Below are 18,184 nucleotides of genomic sequence, written 5' to 3' on the forward strand. Positions count from 1 at the left end.
AGAAGGAATGTCATGGTCGGCAAGCCCCAGCACCTAAATCAAGAGGCCAAGAGCCTCGATTTATTTCGGCGCAAAGTCTACTTCTCAGGGGTGCTCCGGCTCTGGATTGCAAACCAGCAGGCTCTCCTGAGCTGATGCAATTTTAACTCTTGGAACTCCATGGTGAAGTTCAAGGAATTGGCTCCTCTGAAGTCCAGAGAAGAGTTTGGGGTCTGGTAGAGGAGGCCAAAACGGTCGCGCGAACCGCTTTGCAGGCCTCATTGGTCACTGTGGACTCTGCCGCTCGGACCCTCTCTTCAGGGATAGCAATGAGGCATATTTAAAATGCAGCCTCAATGCTCCTACCCTCCTCCTTGGCCGAGGCAGGACTTCTATAGGAGACGGGGGCTCGGTGGCAGGAGAAAACCCTCCAACCACCAATCCAGCCAGGCCCAAGGTCCTTCCAAGCCCTTAGCGGGTCCCAAACAAAACTTTGGAAGGGACGCCTGAGGACGGTGTACCCAACCTCACTCCGGATCCTACCCCATTCTTGAATCATTTATCTCGTTTTCACCGTGCCTGGTCCCTCATAACCGCAGACCTTTGGGTTCTTCGCACGGTGGAAAGGGGATACTCTCTCCAATTTTTGTTCTCCGCCCTGTCCCTCTTCAGGGACCCCTATCACAAGCAACTGCTTATCCAGGAGGTGCAGTCACTCCTCGCTATGGGGGTGATCAAGGAGGTTGCAAGGGAGCTAAGGGGTAGGGGGTTCTACTCCTGTTACTTCCTAATCCCCAAGGGAAAGGGCGGGCTTCGGCCTATCCTGGACTTGTGTGGACTCAACAAATTCATGGTAAAGTTGAAGTTCCGCATGGTCTCCTTGGGCACCATTATACCTTCCCTGGATCCTGGTACGCCGCCCTCGACATGAAGGACGCATATTTCCACTTTGCGATTCATCCGGCTCACAGACACTTCCTCCGCTTTGTTGTCAACTGTGAACATTATCGGTTCACGGTCCTTCCCTTCGGCCTCTCCATGGCCCCTCAAGTGTTCACCAAATGTATGGCCATAGTGGCAGCCTTCCTTCGTCGACGACAGATACAGGTATACCTGTATCTCAATGACTGGCTCATCCGAGGGCGCACCAAAGAGCAAGTGCAGGTTCACCTTCTTCGATTCATCACAGACACGTTTCAACAGTTAGGCCTTCTGCTCAACATGGCGAAGTCAACGCTAGAGCCAACCAAGAGAATAGAATTTATCGGGGCGCTCCTAGACTCCGTGCGGGCTCGAGCCCTCCTTCCGGATGCTCACTTCCAAGCCTTCTCAGGCCTCATCAGGAGCCTTCAAAGCTTCCCAACCTCAAGGGCAAGAAGGTTATTGAGTCTTCTAGGACACATGCACGTACATGTCCTGCACGTACATGTCCAGACATGCCAGACTATGGCTCCGCCCTCTTCAAGCCTGGATGGAATCGGTCTACCACCCAGGTCGAGACAGCCTAAACCTGGTGGTTATTTCGGAGGGAGTCCCTGGCCTCCCTCCAGTGGTGGCTAGACCCAAAGGCAGTATACGGAGGAGTCCCCTTCCATACCGCTCAGCTTTCCTTGTCCCTCATCACAGATGCGTCAGCCCTGGAATGGGGCACCCACCTCGGGGACATCCAGATACTAGGTCTGTGGGCCCCATCCGATCTCTCTCTCTCCCCATATCAACATATGGGAGCTGATGACTGTGCTTCTTGCGTATCAAGCCTTAGGGGAGCGTTTGTATGGTTGTTGCATGGTGGTCCTCACAGATACCACCATGGCCTTGTTTTACATCAACAAGCAAGCAGGGGCTCGTTCCTCCCTCCTCTGTCAAGAGACCATTCGACTGTGGGAATTCTGCATAGCCTACTCCATTCACCTGGTGCCATCGTTTCTCCCAGGGGTCCAGAACATGTTGGCGGATCACCTCAGCAGGTCCTTCCAATCCCATGAATGGTCACTCTGTCCTGTTGTCATTCACTCCATCTTTCTAAAGTGGGGGTTTCCCCAGGTCAACCTGTTTGCCTCACACAGCAACTGGAAATGCTTGGTGTTTTGCTCCCTCTAGGGTCGCTCCCCGGGCTCTTCCACAGATGCCTTCCTACTCCCATAGAAGAGCAGTTTGTTTTATGCCTTCCCTCCATTTCCTCTTGTACACAAGGTCCTGCTTAAGGTGCGCAGGGACAGATCATGACTGATTCTGGTCATCCCGGCGTGGCCCAGACAGCATTGGTATACCACGCTGTTGGAGATCTTGGTGGACGCCCCAGTTTTGCTGCCTTTTTTTTCCCGGACCTGATCACTCAGGATCACGGCCGCCTCTGTCACCCTGACCTACGATCCCTCCACCTCACGGCGTGGATGCTGCATGGCTGAGCCATTCTGAGCTACTCTGTTCTCATTTGGTACAGCAGGTTTTTTTGGGTAGCAGGAAACTTTCCACTCGGGGTGACTCTCATGCTTATGCACTCACCGCAGCACACACACACACCCCCCCAGGGCGTCCGTGCCTCTCATTTTGGACTATCTCCTGAGCCTGAAACAGCAGGGCCTGACAGTATCATCCATCAGGGTTCACCTGGCTGCCATTTCGGCTTTCCACCCAGGAGCGAATGGCTGATCTGTCTTCTCCAACCCCATGGTCAGTAAGTTCCTTAAGGGCCTGGACCATCTCTACCCACAGGTACGACAGCCAGTCCCCATCTGGGACCTGAACCTGGTCCTCTTCAGGCTTATGGGGGCCCCGTTTGAGCTGTTGGCCACCTGTTCCCTCCTATACCTCTGTTGGAAAATGGGTTTGCACAGTGTGTATCCGAGCTCGCAGCTCTTACCTCGGAACCACCATACACGACCTTCCATAAGGACAAGGTGCAGCTACAACCTCACCCGGCCTTTCTTCCCAAGGTGGAATCAACCTTTCATATCAGCCAGAACATTTTCCTCCCGGTTTTTTACCCAAAACCACATGCTAGTCGTCAGAAACAACGGCTACACTCCCTAGATGTTCGTAGGGTCCTGGCCTTCTACGTTGAGCATACAAAGCCGTTCAAGAAAACGACCCAGCTCTTCGTCGCAGTGGCGGAATGGATGAAGGGCCTCCCGGTCTCATCCAAGTGGATCTCCTCTTGGATCACTTCCTGTATCTGTGCTTGCTATGATCTGGGCGGTGTTCCAACCCCGCCCCTCACCGTTCACTCTACAAGGGCCCAGGCCTCATCAGCGGCTTTCCTGGCCCAGGTGCCAATCCAGGAGATCTGCAGAGCTGCTACTTGGTCTTCAGTACATACTTTTGCCTCTCACTATGCCATCGCCCAACAAGCCAGGGACGATGCGGTGTTTGGTAGAGCGGTCCTTCAATCCACGGTACTTCAGTCTGACCCCACTGCCTAGGTAAGGCTTGGGGGTCACCTAATTGGAATCAATATGAGCAAGCACTTGAAGAAGAAAAGATGGTTACTCACCTTTGTAACTGTTGTTCTTCAAGATGTGTTGCTCATATCCATTCCAAACCCGCCCTCCTTCTCCCCTGTCGGAGTAGCCAGCAAGAAGGAACTGAGGGGGCTCTGGGTTGGCTGGGGTGTATATATACAGCACCATGAAGGCGTCACTCCAGGAGGCTCCACAGCCAACCCACCGGGTGTTGCTGGGGTAAAAATTCTCCAACGGCCGTTCACGTGGCGTGCGCACACCTAATTGGAATGGATATATATGAGCAACACATCTCGAAGAACAACCGTCACAAAGGTGAGTAACCATCTTTTCCCTGTGGCACTGGGACATTGTTCACCTCACAAGCTCTGTTCTCTGCTTCTTCTCTAGTCTCTCCTGAATCTTCCAGATGATTCACCCAGCATTTCCAAAGATTCACTGTTTCTGTACAGTGGTGGAGACTCCTTGAAGTCACTACGGTTTCATGATGAGATTGAGAATTTGACAGGCAAAGCCATCCCTGGGCTCCTGGAAGTTATTCTCAGCAGCTCCATTGCTCAGGTTTACCAACATGTTCTTAAAGCTGTATTCCCAAGTGAGGACCAAATAATGGATCGTAACACTGTGAAAAGAACACTGACTGAGAGCAGTGGAGGGGAATTCCATGGAGAACACACACAACAAAAATCTAGAAGGTACTTTAATGCTGCTGCAGGATCGGTTGCATTTATTGCACTAAACCGAGGAAATCGGATGTTGTCGATGACTTCCCCTGAGTCTCTTATGAACCCATATAATGCAGGACAGGCAGGAAAAATGTTAAGACAACAAGCATCTTATTCATCTGCTGTAACTTCTAATACAATGGAATATGAAGTGACAGAGAATAAATCTGGAAAGAGCAGAAGCAGTCCAGAAATTGCAAGGAAGGCAAATGAAACAGGTACTCATTCTGTAGAACAAGCTCCTTCAGAAGAGACTTTCTCAAAAATGCCTGAGAAGCTGATATTACATGTAAGATGGAAGTCAAATATGGGCAAATGTGTTGATGCCTCCCCATTAGTTATAATACCAGCCACGGATGATTTATCTGCAACTGTATATGTTGGGTCCCATTCTCACACAATGCAGGCAATTGATTTATGCTCAGGAAAAATCAAGTGGGAGAGAATCCTTGGAGATCGTATTGAATCGTCTGCATGTGTGTCTAAGTGTGGAAACTTCATTATTGTTGGTATGTATTTTAAATGATTTTCCTTCCACCCCCCCACCCCCAAAATTGTAACCAAATTACACAGCAGCTTGTTCAATGTCAAGCAATATGTAGCTGGCATCTCTGCTTCCACTAACCCGTGTTCTGTGTCTGTCTAAAATTAAACTGCAGTAAATGGGAACAAAAGGGGAAAGCAGTTTCAATGCCACTATTGAGGGTGGCTGGGCCCTTTAAAGGGAGATGGGTTCCAGTCCACTTGTGACAAGTGTGGCTCATCTCCCCAGGTGAGGAAGATGTGTGATAGTGAGTGAAGTCATGTAACAAGTGGGTCAGGTGGCTGAATCAGCCCTAAGGCAGATAAGCAAGAGGCCTAGAGAGAGAAAGTGAGTGTTTGCAGATTCCTCAGGTAGAAAGAAAGCTCCTGCAGGGCCCTGAATCAGCAGAGGGGAAAGAGGTCTGTCTGCTGATCTCTTCCAATCTAGAAAGGAATAAGATTGAGAAAAGGAGCAACCATTTGAGGGAAGCTGATCCAAGGTCACAGCTGACAGGAATAAGCACAGCTCCAAGGAGGGGAACTGTGAGGCTCCTCTGTTAGAGGAAGACTTTGGAGACCTAGAGAGACAGATCTGCAGGTGGGAGGATCTGGGCTCAGCTGGGGACTGCGTAGAGGAGCCTGTTTGTGTTTGAACTCTGAAAGGAAGACAGATACTCAGGGAGGACGGGCTGGGCCCATATTGAAACTGGGGTGAAGATTCTGTAGGTTTGAGTTCTATTTTGAATGACTCTGTGCAGCACTTAATACGTTGAACTATGGGAAGGGAATATCTAGACAGTATGGACTTTTTAAGGTCCCCTGAGTAGGTGTTCAGGAGGCATAAAAAATAATGGAAGGACAACTTATTTAAAGTATTGCAATCAAGTAGGATTATTATGCACCAATGGATTCTCCTTTTCTTAACTGTATTGTACTAGTACAATGATAATCAACAGGTACAAGTTCCATTTGAAGAATTTAGTTAGAACATGATCATTGAACTGCTTAGAAAAGCGTGGGATAAGTTTTAAAATTGCCTTGAAAGTAAGCTTTAAAAATTAAGAGGTAATGTAACCACACACCTCCTGAGTGCGGTGCTCTGTCCTATCTAGTGGCACTGAGACCACTTAGAGAGAGAGATTGAGTCTGCTCTACAGCCATATGGCTTTTAGCTCCTACAGTAGAGGCTCATGTACTAAGCTCCAGGTCCCAGGTTCAATCCTGCCTGCCGAAGACTCGGTGTTACAGTAGAACTTAGCATATGATACCTCAGATAGTTAAATCTGATGCAAAATAATCTTTTTTTTTTTAAGCGTTTTGTGGGTACTTTGAGCAAAGGTCACTTATACAAGATATTGGTGAATTCACTTTCCACCCCATCGGTGTATGCTGTCTGAATTTTAAAGCAGTTTGTTGTTGGCAAGTCAAAGTGGCCATAATTGCCTCATACAGGATTAATATGTCACCTGTAACTGACTTCCCCATGAAAAATCAGGAGGGTTTTTGTCATCTGCTTAGATGAAAAGAGAGTAATTAAATACTTACTAATATTATTTTTCTATGTGGTGCATGCACATTGAGATATATATATAAAATATAAAATGTCTAACACAGGGGTGGGTAAACTTTTTGGCCCGAGGGCCACATCTGGATATGGAAATTGTATTGTGGGCCATGAATGCTCACGGGATTGGGGTGTGTGTGGGGGGGGGCTGAGGGCTCCGGCTGCGGGTGCTGGCTCTGGGGTGGGGTTGGGGATGCAGGAGGGTGCTCCGGGTTGGGGCCAAGGGGTTCAGAGGGGGATCAGGGCTAGGGCAGGTGGTTTGGAGCATGGGGAAGGGGCGCTCGGGTGCAGACTCCGGTTGGCATTTAGCTCAAGGAGCTCCCGGAAGCAGCAACATGTCCCCGCTCCGGCTCTGCGCGTGGCCCCATCCACAGGCACCACCCCTGCAGCTCCCATTGACCGCGGTTCCCGGCCAATGGGAGCTGTGGGGGCAGTGCTTGGGTTGGGAGCCGCATGCGGAGCCCTCTGGCTGCCCCGATGCATAGGAGCCAGAGTGGGGATATGCTGCTGCTTCCAGGAGCTGTGTGGAGCCATAACAGGTTGGAGCAGGGCAAGCCCCCGACACCGCTCCCTGGTGGGAGCTCGAAGGCTGGATTAAAATGTCTGAAGGGCTGGATGTGGCCCCCAGGCCATAGTTTGACCACCTGTGGTCTAACAGGTTAAATAATACAAAGCTTGGATCTCTTGCCTTTTGGCTTGACATAAGGTAGTGGTGACCAAAGTTTTGGCTGATATTTTGATTGCTGTTGAGCCTGCAGGTAACAAAATTGTGCTGATATTGTGTTATGCCCTAACGTGTCTTGAAGCAGAGCCTGCATTTTATTAAACAAAATGGAGGGTCTTTATTGCCAGATGTACAGTTGTTGCCATGTTGTTCCCAGGATATTAGAGAGACAAGGTAGGTGAGATAATACCTTTTATTGGACTCAATTCTGTTGGTGAGAGAGGCAAGCTTTGTGTTTATTGCCAGAAACATAAATGAGAATAAAAGTAATTTCATTAATATGCACAAACTTTGCACTTCCCTTGTCCATATTCAGTAGCTCACCCTATCCTCCAACAAACTTCACAGTAATAGCACAGTAAAAATAGGCATAGCTTTAAAATGACTCAGAAGAAGAGCACTGAGTGCTTAATGTCAAATGCACTTGTGAGGCTTTATTTTCAGCAAGAAGCTTGAATGCAAAAAGTGCTGGGAAATATGTTTGGAGGTGATGGGTTGACTCATGAGCTATCTTTTGATCAGCAATGATGCAGTGAAAATGCTAATCCAAATATCATTACCTGTTTTTTCCCTATTGCACTTTATTTTATGCAGGCTGCTATAACGGCTTAGTGTATGTACTCAGAAGCCAGAATGGGGAAATACACTGTATCTTTACCACTGAAGATGCTGTGAAAAGCTCTGCAGTTGTGCATCCTTCCACTGGACTAGTCTACATTGGATCGCATGACCAACACATATATGCTCTGGATATTTATGTAAGAAGTCACCCTGACTAACTTTATGTATATCAAAAGTAAAACATCTGACCCTCTTGAACCATATCTATAAGCTCCATCAGTGTTGGCAATCTTGGGAGCCCTAATGTAGACAGACTGCCAACTGCTTTCATTTTAGCCTTGAGTTAATTAGGACTGCTTGGAGTAGAGTTAAATGACAGTGATTAAAAGTGCTGTTGGCAGTCTGTGGCCTCCCTACATTACACTCCCAGCACTGCCAATGCCAGTTGAGAACTATATGGCAAATTACCCTCTATCACTAGTACGGAACTGGGTGGTTAGGGCAAATCTAAAATGTGTGCTCCCAGTGCTGGCAACTTGTAATAACCCCACAATTTGGTGTGGATGAGACTGAATCTCTTCCCTTTCTCCAGAATGTGTTGAGAGAAGGAAAGTGATGTGGGTGAGTGTTACGTATTTCTTAACTGAGTTTCCAATATTTAGCTCTATGAAAGAAGAAACTGCCTTGAGCTGTATGGGTCTCTTTGATTGCTGGCAAATTATAATCTTCAGTTAATAACTACTTGGAAAATACTAAACTTGCTGTTGATAAAACTTTGACATTTGAGTCCTTGCAAATAGCATAATGAACTTTAACTCTCAGTTATCAGATTGTATAGCTTTTTATGTACTTTTTTCTTGGATTGACAGAAGGAGGAGCGTGTCTGGAAGCTGCATTGTGAAGGTGGAGCTGTGTTTTCGTCTCCATATCTAAGCATCTTGCCAGATCACCTGTATGTTGCTACGCTAGGCGGACTTTTATTGGCTGTAAATCCAGTATGTACCTTCCTTGCTATCTCTGGGCCAGATCTTGAATCCTTATTCAGCCAAAACCTGCTCTGAAGTCAGTAGAAGTTTTGCATCAGTAAGGACTGTAAGGTCATACTTTCTAATAACAATCTTTTTCATCCCAGGATCTCACTGCGTTTCAAAAGAGAGCAGTATTATTTTGATTTTTGCAGATGGGGAATCTGAGGCGCAGAGAGATGAAGACTTAGGGCATGGCTACACTTGCAGATGTAGAGCACTTTGAGTTAAACCAGCCTTCATAGAGTGCAGGAGGGAAAGCGCTGCAATCTGTCCACACCGACAGCTACAAGCTCACTGGCGTGGCCACATTAGCAGCTCTTGCAATGGCCACAGAGAGCAGTGCATTTTGGTAGCTATCCCAGCATGTAAGTGGCTGCAATGTGCTTTTCAAATGGGGGGGGAGGAAATAGAGTGTGACAGGGAGTGTGTTGTGTGTATGTGGGGGGAGAGAGAGTGGGTTTTGGGGGGGGCTGAGAGCATGTCAGCATGCGGTCTTGTAAGTTCAGATAGCAGCAGACCTCCCCTCCCCCTCCCCCCCGTCTGCCTCTCTCTCTCACACACACAGCATTCCACAGTAATGGTTGCTTTGTCTCGGAGCAGATAAGCATGCCACCTGTCAGAAATGGAGCTTTCAGAGGGCATATCCGCATTCCTACAGCAAGTTCAAAACAATGACAAGAGTGGCCACTTGACTTAAGGGGATTATGGGACGTTTCCAGAGGCTGATCAGAGCTCAGTAATGCAACACCTCATTCACACTGACCCCCAGCTAAGAGGTAACAAGCGTTAATCTTCTCGCTGAGGTGGAGTACCAGAAACACTCTTGCTGTGGAGTCAGAGCGCTCTACGTGCCTTGTCAGTGTGGACAGGTAGTGAGCTAGTGTGCCCAGGGCTGCTTTAATGCACTCTAACTCGCAAGTGTAGCCAAGCCCTTAGATTCACAAAAGGACTCTGTGAACCTCCTGACTCAGAGATCCTCTACCTCCCAGTGGGATTCTTGGCCTTAAGGTAGTTGTCCAGTTTTCCTGTACAATGTGTGAGGAGAGTCAGGTGCCTAAGAAAGGGATTCATGGAGGCTAGCGGGGTCTGCCTAACTTAGCCAGTAGGAGATGCTGAGGAGAGGGGTGTGGCCTGAGCACTGCCTTTCAAAGGTATTTCGGTGTTTAAGGCTTTGTCTACATTGGTAAAACTTTTGTCGTTCACAGGTATTAAAAAAACAAAAAAAAAAAAACCCACACCCACCCACCAAAAGACCAAAAAAGTTTTGTCAATAACAAGCGCTGGTGTGAACAGCACTTTGTTGGCAGGAGCGCTGTCCTGCTGACAACGCTAATGCTATTCATTGTGGGTGGGAGTTTTTTGTTGGCAGGAAAGCTCTCTCCTGCCGACAAATAGCGGCTACACTGTGCGCCTTGTAGCAGCACGGGCATAGCCTAACTCTGGGCCAGAGGGAGGTGTCTGTCTCTTCTCAGGATTCTCGGCCATGAACCTTCTCCTGGAATTGGCTGCCTAAACCAAGTCAGCTCTTTCATGTGAAAAACGAGAGAGGGAAAGACATACACACAGATACCCTCTCCATGGCAGAGTGGGTACTTGCCTACGATATGAGAGAGAGTTTCAGATCCCTGCTTTTCCTGATTTGGAGCAGGGACTTGAACTCACATCCCAGCTGAGTGCCCTAACCAATGGGCTATTGGGTAATCTGGGCTGGGTCTCAATTTCTCATGCTGAAGCTGTTCCACTTTGTATAAATAATTAAATATTCATTGGGATAGAGAGGAAGAGAGAAGCAAGAGAGAGACTCTATAACCAGGTGGTTAGGATACTTACTTGGCATGTTTGGAGAGTCGTGTTCAAGTCACTGCTCAGAATCAGGCAAATAGAGCAGGATTTTTAATGGGTCTCTCACTCTACTCCCCCTGCACCCCGCCTAAAAAAAAAAAAATTCCTGATTTGCTAGATACTGGTTGTCTTTGTGCAAGTTAAGCATGCTCTTAGGAATGCCTAGTTTGAGAGTCTCACCAGTGCTTAATGATCCAAGGAGCTTGTTAGCTGGGGGGCAGCATCAGGATTTAGGTATTTTGTGCATTGGTGCTGGCAGAAACTTGGGTGCATAAAGGAATAGGTGGCAGCTGAACAGCCATTTTGTGAATTGCTTCCTAAATGTTGGCCTTGGACATCTAAAGAGCAGTAAGGTGCCTAAGTGTGTCTTTGTGAATCTGGCCCAGAGATACTGTGAATCTTTGTGAACCTGGCCCAGGGCCACATGCTGAGTGAAAGGCAAAATTTGGAAAGGAAATCATAGAATCATAGAATATCAGGGTTGGAAGGGACCCCAGAAGGTCATCTAGTCCAACCCCCTGCTCAAAGCAGGACCAATTCCCAGTTAAATCATCCCAGCCAGGGCTTTGTCAAGCCTGACCTTAAAAACCTCTAAGGAAGGAGATTCTACCACCTCCCTAGGTAACGCATTCCAGTGTTTCACCACCCTCTTAGTGAAAAAGTTTTTCCTAATATCCAATCTAAACCTCCCCCACTGCAACTTGAGACCATTACTCCTCGTTCTGTCATCTGCTACCATTGAGAACAGTCTAGAGCCATCCTCTTTGGAACCCCCTTTCAGGTAGTTGAAAGCAGCTATCAAATCCCCCCTCATTCTTCTCTTCTGCAGGCTAAACAATCCCAGCTCCCTCAGCCTCTCCTCATAACTCATGTGTTCCAGTCCCCTAATCATTTTTGTTGCCCTTCGCTGGACTCTCTCCAATTTATCCACATCCTTCTTGAAGTGTGGGGCCCAAAACTGGACACAGTACTCCAGATGAGGCCTCACCAATGTCGAATAGAGGGGAACGATCACGTCCCTCGATCTGCTCGCTATGCCCCTACTTATACATCCCAAAATGCCATTGGCCTTCTTGGCAACAAGGGCACACTGCTGACTCATATCCAGCTTCTCGTCCACTGTCACCCCTAGGTCCTTTTCTGCAGAACTGCTGCCTAGCCATTCGGTCCCTAGTCTGTAGCTGTGCATTGGGTTCTTCCGTCCTAAGTGCAGGACCCTGCACTTATCCTTATTGAACCTCATCAGATTCCTTTTGGCCCAATCTTCCAATTGGTCTAGGTCCTTCTGTATCCTATCCCTCCCCTCCAGCGTATCTACCACTCCTCCCAGTTTAGTATCATCCGCAAATTTGCTGAGAGTGCAATCCACACCATCCTCCAGATCATTTATGAAGATATTGAATAAAACCGGCCCCAGGACCGACCCTTGGGGCACTCCACTTGATACCGGCTGCCAACTAGACATGGAGCCATTGATCACTACCCGTTGAGCCCGACAATTTAGCCAGCTTTCTACCCACCTTATAGTGCATTCATCCAGCCCATACTTCCTTAACTTGCTGACAAGAATACTATGGGAGACCGTGTCAAAAGCTTTGCTAAAGTCAAGAAACAATACATCCACTGCTTTCCCTTCATCCACAGAACCAGTAATCTCATCATAAAAGGCGATTAGATTAGTCAGGCATGACCTTCCCTTGGTGAATCCATGCTGGCTGTTCCTGATCACTTTCCTCTCATGCAAGTGCTTCAGGATTGATTCTTTGAGGACCTGCTCCATGATTTTTCCAGGGACTGAGGTGAGGCTGACTGGCCTGTAGTTCCCAGGATCTTCCTTCTTCCCTTTTTTAAAGATTGGCACTACATTAGCCTTTTTCCAGTCATCCGGGACTTCCCCGGTTCGCCATGAGTTTTCAAAGATAATGGCCAGTGGCTCTGCAATCACAGCCGCCAATTCCTTCAGCACTCTCGGATGCAACTCGTCCGGCCCCATGGACTTGTGCACGTCCAGCTTTTCTAAATAGTCCCTAACCACCTCTTTCTCCACAGAGGGCTGGCCATCTCTTCCGCATTTTGTGATGCCCAGCGCAGCAGTCTGAGAGCTGACCTTGTTCGTGAAAACAGAGGCAAAAAAAGCATTGAGTACATTAGCTTTTTCCACATCCTCTGTCACTAGTTTGCCTCCCTCATTCAGTGAGGGGCCCACACTTTCCTTGGCTTTCTTCTTGTTGCCAACATACCTGAAGAAATCCTTCTTGTTACTCTTGACATCTCTCGCTAGCTGCAGCTCCAGGTGCGATTTGGCCCTCCTGATAACATTCCTACATGCCCGAGCAATATTTTTATACTCTTCCCTGGTCATATGTCCAACCTTCCACTTCTTGTAAGCTTCTTTTTTATGTTTAAGATCCGCTAGGATTTCACCATTAAGCCAAGCTGGTCGCCTGCCATATTTACTATTCTTTCGACTCATCGGGATGGTTTGTCCCTGTAACCTCAACAGGGATTCCTTGAAATACAGCCAGCTCTCCTGGACTCCTTTCCCCTTCAAGTTAGTCCCCCAGGGGATCCTGGCCATCCGTTCCCTGAGGGAGTCGAAGTCTGCTTTCCTGAAGTCCAGGGTCCGTATCCTGCTGCTTACCTTTGTTCCCTGCGTCAGGATCCTGAACTCAACCAACTCATGGTCACTGCCTCCCAGATTCCCATCCACTTTTGCTTCCCCCACTAATTCTACCCGGTTTGTGAGCAGCAGGTCAAGAAAAGCACCCCCCCTAGTTGGCTCCTCTAGCACTTGCGCCAGGAAATTGTCCCCTACGCTTTCCAAAAACTTCCTGGATTGTCTATGCACCGCTGTATTGCTCTCCCAGCAGATATCAGGAAAATTAAAGTCACCCATGAGAATCAGGGCATGCGATCTAGTAGCTTCCGTGAGCTGCCGGAAGAAAGCCTCATCCACCTCATCCCCCTGGTCCGGTGGTCTATAGCAGACTCCCACCACTACATCACTCTTGTTGCACACACTTCTAAACTTAATCCAGAGACACTCAGGTTTTTCTGCAGTTTCGTACCGGAGCTCTGAGCAGTCATACTGCTCCCTTACATACAGTGCTACTCCCCCACCTTTTCTGCCCTGCCTGTCCTTCCTGAACAGTTTATAACCATCCATGACAGTACTCCAGTCATATGAGTTATCCCACCAAGTCTCTGTTATTCCGATCACGTCATAGTTCCTTGACATCACCAGGACCTCCAGTTCTCCCTGCTTGTTTCCAAGGCTTTGTGCATTTGTATATAAGCACTTGAGATAACCTGTTGATCGCCCCTCATTGCCAGTATGAGGCAGGAGCCCTCCCCTCACAGACATTCCTGCCTGTGCTTCCTCCCGGTATCCCGCTTTCCCACTTACCTCAGGGCTTTGGTCTCCTTCCCCCGGTGAACCTAGTTTAAAGCCCTCCTCACTAGGTTAGCCAGCCTGCTGGCAAAGATGCTCTTCCCTCTCTTCGTAAGATGGAGCCCGTCTCTACCCAGCACTCCTCCTTCATGGAACACCATCCCATGGTCAAAGAAACCAAAGCCTTCTCTCCGACACCATCTGCATAGCCATTCGTTGACTTCCACGATTCGACGCTCCCTACCTAGGCCTTTTCCTTCCACGGGGAGGATGGACGAGAACACCACTTGCGCCTCCAACTCCTTTATTCTTCTTCCTAGAGCCACATAGTCCGCAGTGATCCGCTCAAGGTCATTCTTGGCAGTATCATTGGTGCCCACGTGGAGAAGCAGGAAGGGGTAGCGATCCGAGGGCTTGATGAGTCTCGGCAGTCTCTCCGTCACATCACGAATCTTAGCCCCTGGCAAGCAGCAGACTTCTCGGTTTTCCCGGTCAGGGCGGCAGATAGATGACTCAGTCCCCCGGAGGAGAGAGTCCCCGACCACCACCACCCGCCTTCTCCTCTTGGGGGTGGTGGTCGTGGAACCCCCAACCTCAGGACAGCGCATCTCATGCCTTCCAACCAGCGGAGTCTCCTTCTGCTTTCTCGCCCCAGACATATCATCTGGTCCACTCTCCGCAACGATACCTGTGGAGAGAACATGAAAGCGGTTAGTTACCTGTGTCTGTGTTACTGGAACCCGGACATTCCGCTTACCTCTTCTGGAGGTCACATGTTGCCAAGCTTCTTCACTGGTCTCTTGGCTCCTCTGTGCAACCTGCTCTATATCTGTAGGAAATCATGTTTCCTGACTCCCCATCTGTTGCTCTGTCCATTGAACCAGTGTTTCTGAACTAGGGGCTTGTGAGAAAGTGCCTGCTAGCTTTCATCTCCCTAGCTAAAGAAAAAAATCTGCAAAATCTCTTGAAGCCTGGGGAGAATAAAGGAGAAACTAATTCCCGCCATTCCTTCTACTGTCACCACTCCACGTCTCTCACCTGCAGAGGCCAATCCCAGTGGAACTCTCCACTTCTTTCACCCGGCTTCCCATACAGTACACCACTCCAGGGAAGTTGCACTTCTAGAGGCTGTGGAGACAGCTTCATGGCTTGTTGAAGGAACAATAGTCCAGAGCTGAGCGCTGTATGGGTGTGGGAAGCGAGAGGGAAAGGAAACAGCCATCACTAGCAGTCAGCCCCACAATTGAGCTTCCACATGCAGCTTTCAACAAGCTTTCATCCAAGTTTTCTCGTCAGCTGTATGTGTTAACACAGTGAAATGGCACAGAGTAGCAGAGGCACTGGCTCAGATAATTCACTACATTACAACTGTTAATGTACCAGCTATATTACTGAGCTATAGTGATGATTGTGATTTATGGGTTGCCGCTGTTCATACGCTGTTTAGGGTTAACACCATGTGCAGTAACAAGTTTTATGCTATTAGGAGCTAGTTGCGTGGATCTTCTGGTCCTTTCTCATCTGTCCCTGGAGGAGGATAGGATAGAGGCATGAGGGTCACAGTCTGTTCTAGGTATTAAGTTGGAGTAATCTCTGGAGAGAAGGTCTGCTCTTGCTCTGCCGCTTGGGGGACTGAATTCTCTTTTCTTGTGGCTAGTCCCAGGGCCCAGCCCAGTTACTAGGGAGAAGATTTGCCCAGTAGTTTTGTGCAGCTTTCTACAGTCACATTAAATGCCATGTCTTGTACTTTGTCATTCACAGGATACGGGGAATAAGATCTGGAAAAGTTCCTGTGGAAAACCCCTCTTCTCCTCTCCCCACTGCAGCGAGCAGTATGTGTGCATTGGATGTGTGGATGGGAATGTGCACTGTTTTAGCCACTCAGGAGAAAAGGTGAAAAACTATCACTATTAGATTATTGTACTTTCTTACATCACAAACTCTTGCTTTGATTTACCTTTTAGTAATAAATCACAGTTTTATAAACTGTTCTGAGGATTTCAGTGGTTAACATATATTAGCTCTTACTTATGCCAGCCAGATAAAACAAGTATTAGTGTGAACCCATTTTACAGAAAGGTAAATTCTAACAGAGAGAGGTAAAGCAGGTTGCCCAAGGCTATCCAGCAAGTCAGTGGCAGAGTTGAAATGGGAACCCAGTATCCCAGTCTCTCCCCAGCCATCCCTCCATTTCTAATGCACAGGTAAAAATCTTGAGCACCTCAGTTCAAATTCTAATCATTTAATTTGGGAGGGGAGGATGAGAGGGATGGTGACATTTTTGGTTTGAATTCTGTTAGCAGATGCCAGGGACATATACAGCAGGGTTGAAAGCAACTCTTGCTTTCAAGTCCCATCCCTTTCTTCCAGGTTTGTTTTATAAAGGTACTGACTGGAATTAAAGTTTCACTCACATGTTTATCAAAGTGTCAAACAAAGTGCTGGTGTCATGGCAGAGGTATCTGTGTAAGTGTTTGTGTGGCTTGGTCTCGTTCTTAGAATCTTGGATGCGATGGTAAGATTTGTTTTCTCAGACATGTACAAGATCTGCACCTCTGGTTTAATTTTTGCTGTTGAAACTGTTTGTTTGCCTGGGTACAGCCATAGCGTACTTAACTCAAAAGTGTTGTCCTTGGTAAAAATTGTCACTGATAGAATCGTAGGATGGAAGGAACCTTGAGAGGTCATCTAGTTCAGTCCCCTGCACTCATGGTAGGACTAAGTATTATAGACCATCTCTGAAAGGTATTTGTCTAACCTGCTCTTAAAAAATCTCCAATGATGGCGATTCCACAACCTCCCTAGGCAACTTACTCCAGTGCTTAACCACCCTGACAGGAAGTTTTTCCTAATGTCCAACCTAAACTACCCATGCTGCAATTTAAACCCATTGCTTCTTGTCCTATCCTCAGAGGTTAAGGAGAACAATTTTTCTCTCTCCTCCTTGTAACAATCTTTTATGTAGTTGAAAATTATCTCCCCTCTGTCTTTTCTTCTCCAGACTACACAAACCCTTTTTTTTTTTTTTCCAATCTTCCCTCATAGGTCATGTTTTCTAGACCTTTAATCATTTTTTGTAGCTCTTCTCTGGACTTTCTCCAGTTTGTCCACATCTTTCCTGAAATGTGGCACCCAGAACTGGACACTATACTCCAGTTGAGGCCTAATCAGTACTGAGTAGAATGGAAGAATTACTTCTAGTCTTGCTTACAATATGCCTACAATACATCCCAGAATGACGTTTGCTTTACTGTTGACTCATATTTAGCTTGTGATCCACTATGACCCCCAGATCCCTTTCCACAGTATTCCTTGCTAGGGAGTCCTTTCCCATTTTGTATGTGTGCAACTGATTGTTCCTTCCTAAGTGGAGTTCTTTGCATTTGTCCTTACTGCATGTCATTCTGTTTTCTTCAGACCATTTCTCCAGTTTTTCCAGATCATTCAGAATTTTAATCCTATCCTCCAAAGCACTTGCAACCCCTCCCAGCTTTGGTATCATCAGTAAACTTTAAGTGTACTCTCTGTGCCATTATCTAAATAATTGATGAAGATATTGAACAGAACCGGAGTGAGAACTGATCCCTGTGGGACCCTACTCAATATGCCTTTCCAGCTTGACTGTGGACGGCTGATAACTACTCTTTGAGAACAAGATATACCACATCTACCGCTTCCCCGTTATTCACAAGGCCTGTTACCCTGTCAAAGAAAGCTATTAGATTGGTTTTGCACAATTTGTTGTTGACAAATCCATGTTAACTGTTACTTATTACTAAGGCTGTGAGTTTGTCACGGTTTCCATGATTTTCTGGGACCTGCAGGCACTGCCCCCTTAGCTCCCATTGGCCATGGTTCCCAGCCAATGGGAGCTGTGGAGCTGGCGCTTGGGGGTGGGGCAGCGCATAGAGCTAGGAACTGAGGGAGGGACATGTCACCGCTTCTGTGGAGCTGCAAGGAGCCAGATAGGGAGCCTGCCAGCCCTGCCAACCACCCCCCCCACCCAGCACCAGCGAGGATCGTGCACTGCTGCTTGCCCTCTCCCCCCTGCACCAGCAGGGGACCCAGGGTGCTCCCCTCCTGAGCACCTGCAGTACCCCCAGGCTGCCCCACCATAAGCACCCGCACCATCCCCTGGGCCACCTTCCCCACCCAAGATTTAATCAGGGATATATAGTACAAGTCATGGACAGGTGACAGGGCCTTGAATTTTTGTTTACTGCCCATGACCCGTCCATGATTTTTACTAAAAATACCCGTCACTAAAATGTAGCCTTACTTATTACCTTCTAGATGTTTGCAAATTGATTGCTTAATTATTTTCTCCATTATCTTTCCAGCAGTGAAGTTAAGATGAATGGTCTCTAATTCCCTGGGTTGTCCTTAT

At 47.8% G+C, this 18,184-nt stretch overlaps 1 protein-coding gene across 13 annotated transcripts in view; it reads left to right on the top strand.

Moving 5' to 3' along the window:
* The window catches only part of AASDH (aminoadipate-semialdehyde dehydrogenase), an 85,024-nt gene that overhangs the window by 32,051 nt on the left and 34,789 nt on the right, over positions 1-18,184 (top strand). For 8 of the 13 annotated variants that reach the window (XR_012158665.1, XM_073341968.1, XM_073341972.1 and 5 more), the window contains 4 exons: positions 3,831-4,674; positions 7,570-7,733; positions 8,406-8,531; positions 15,559-15,690. Coding sequence is in view for 10 of the 13 variants with exons in the window: in XM_073341968.1 (XP_073198069.1) it covers positions 3,831-4,674; positions 7,570-7,733; positions 8,406-8,531; positions 15,559-15,690 (1,266 nt within the window). In the remaining 3 variants the exon portion in view is untranslated. The remainder of the gene's footprint in view (positions 1-3,830; positions 4,675-7,569; positions 7,734-8,405; positions 8,532-15,558; positions 15,691-18,184) is intronic. The other 5 variants (XR_012158666.1, XR_012158667.1, XM_073341977.1 and 2 more) reach the window with 2 other exon arrangements.

Source organism: Lepidochelys kempii, chromosome 4 (genome assembly GCF_965140265.1).
Source record: "Lepidochelys kempii isolate rLepKem1 chromosome 4, rLepKem1.hap2, whole genome shotgun sequence".
Taxonomy (NCBI): Eukaryota; Metazoa; Chordata; order Testudines; family Cheloniidae; genus Lepidochelys; species Lepidochelys kempii.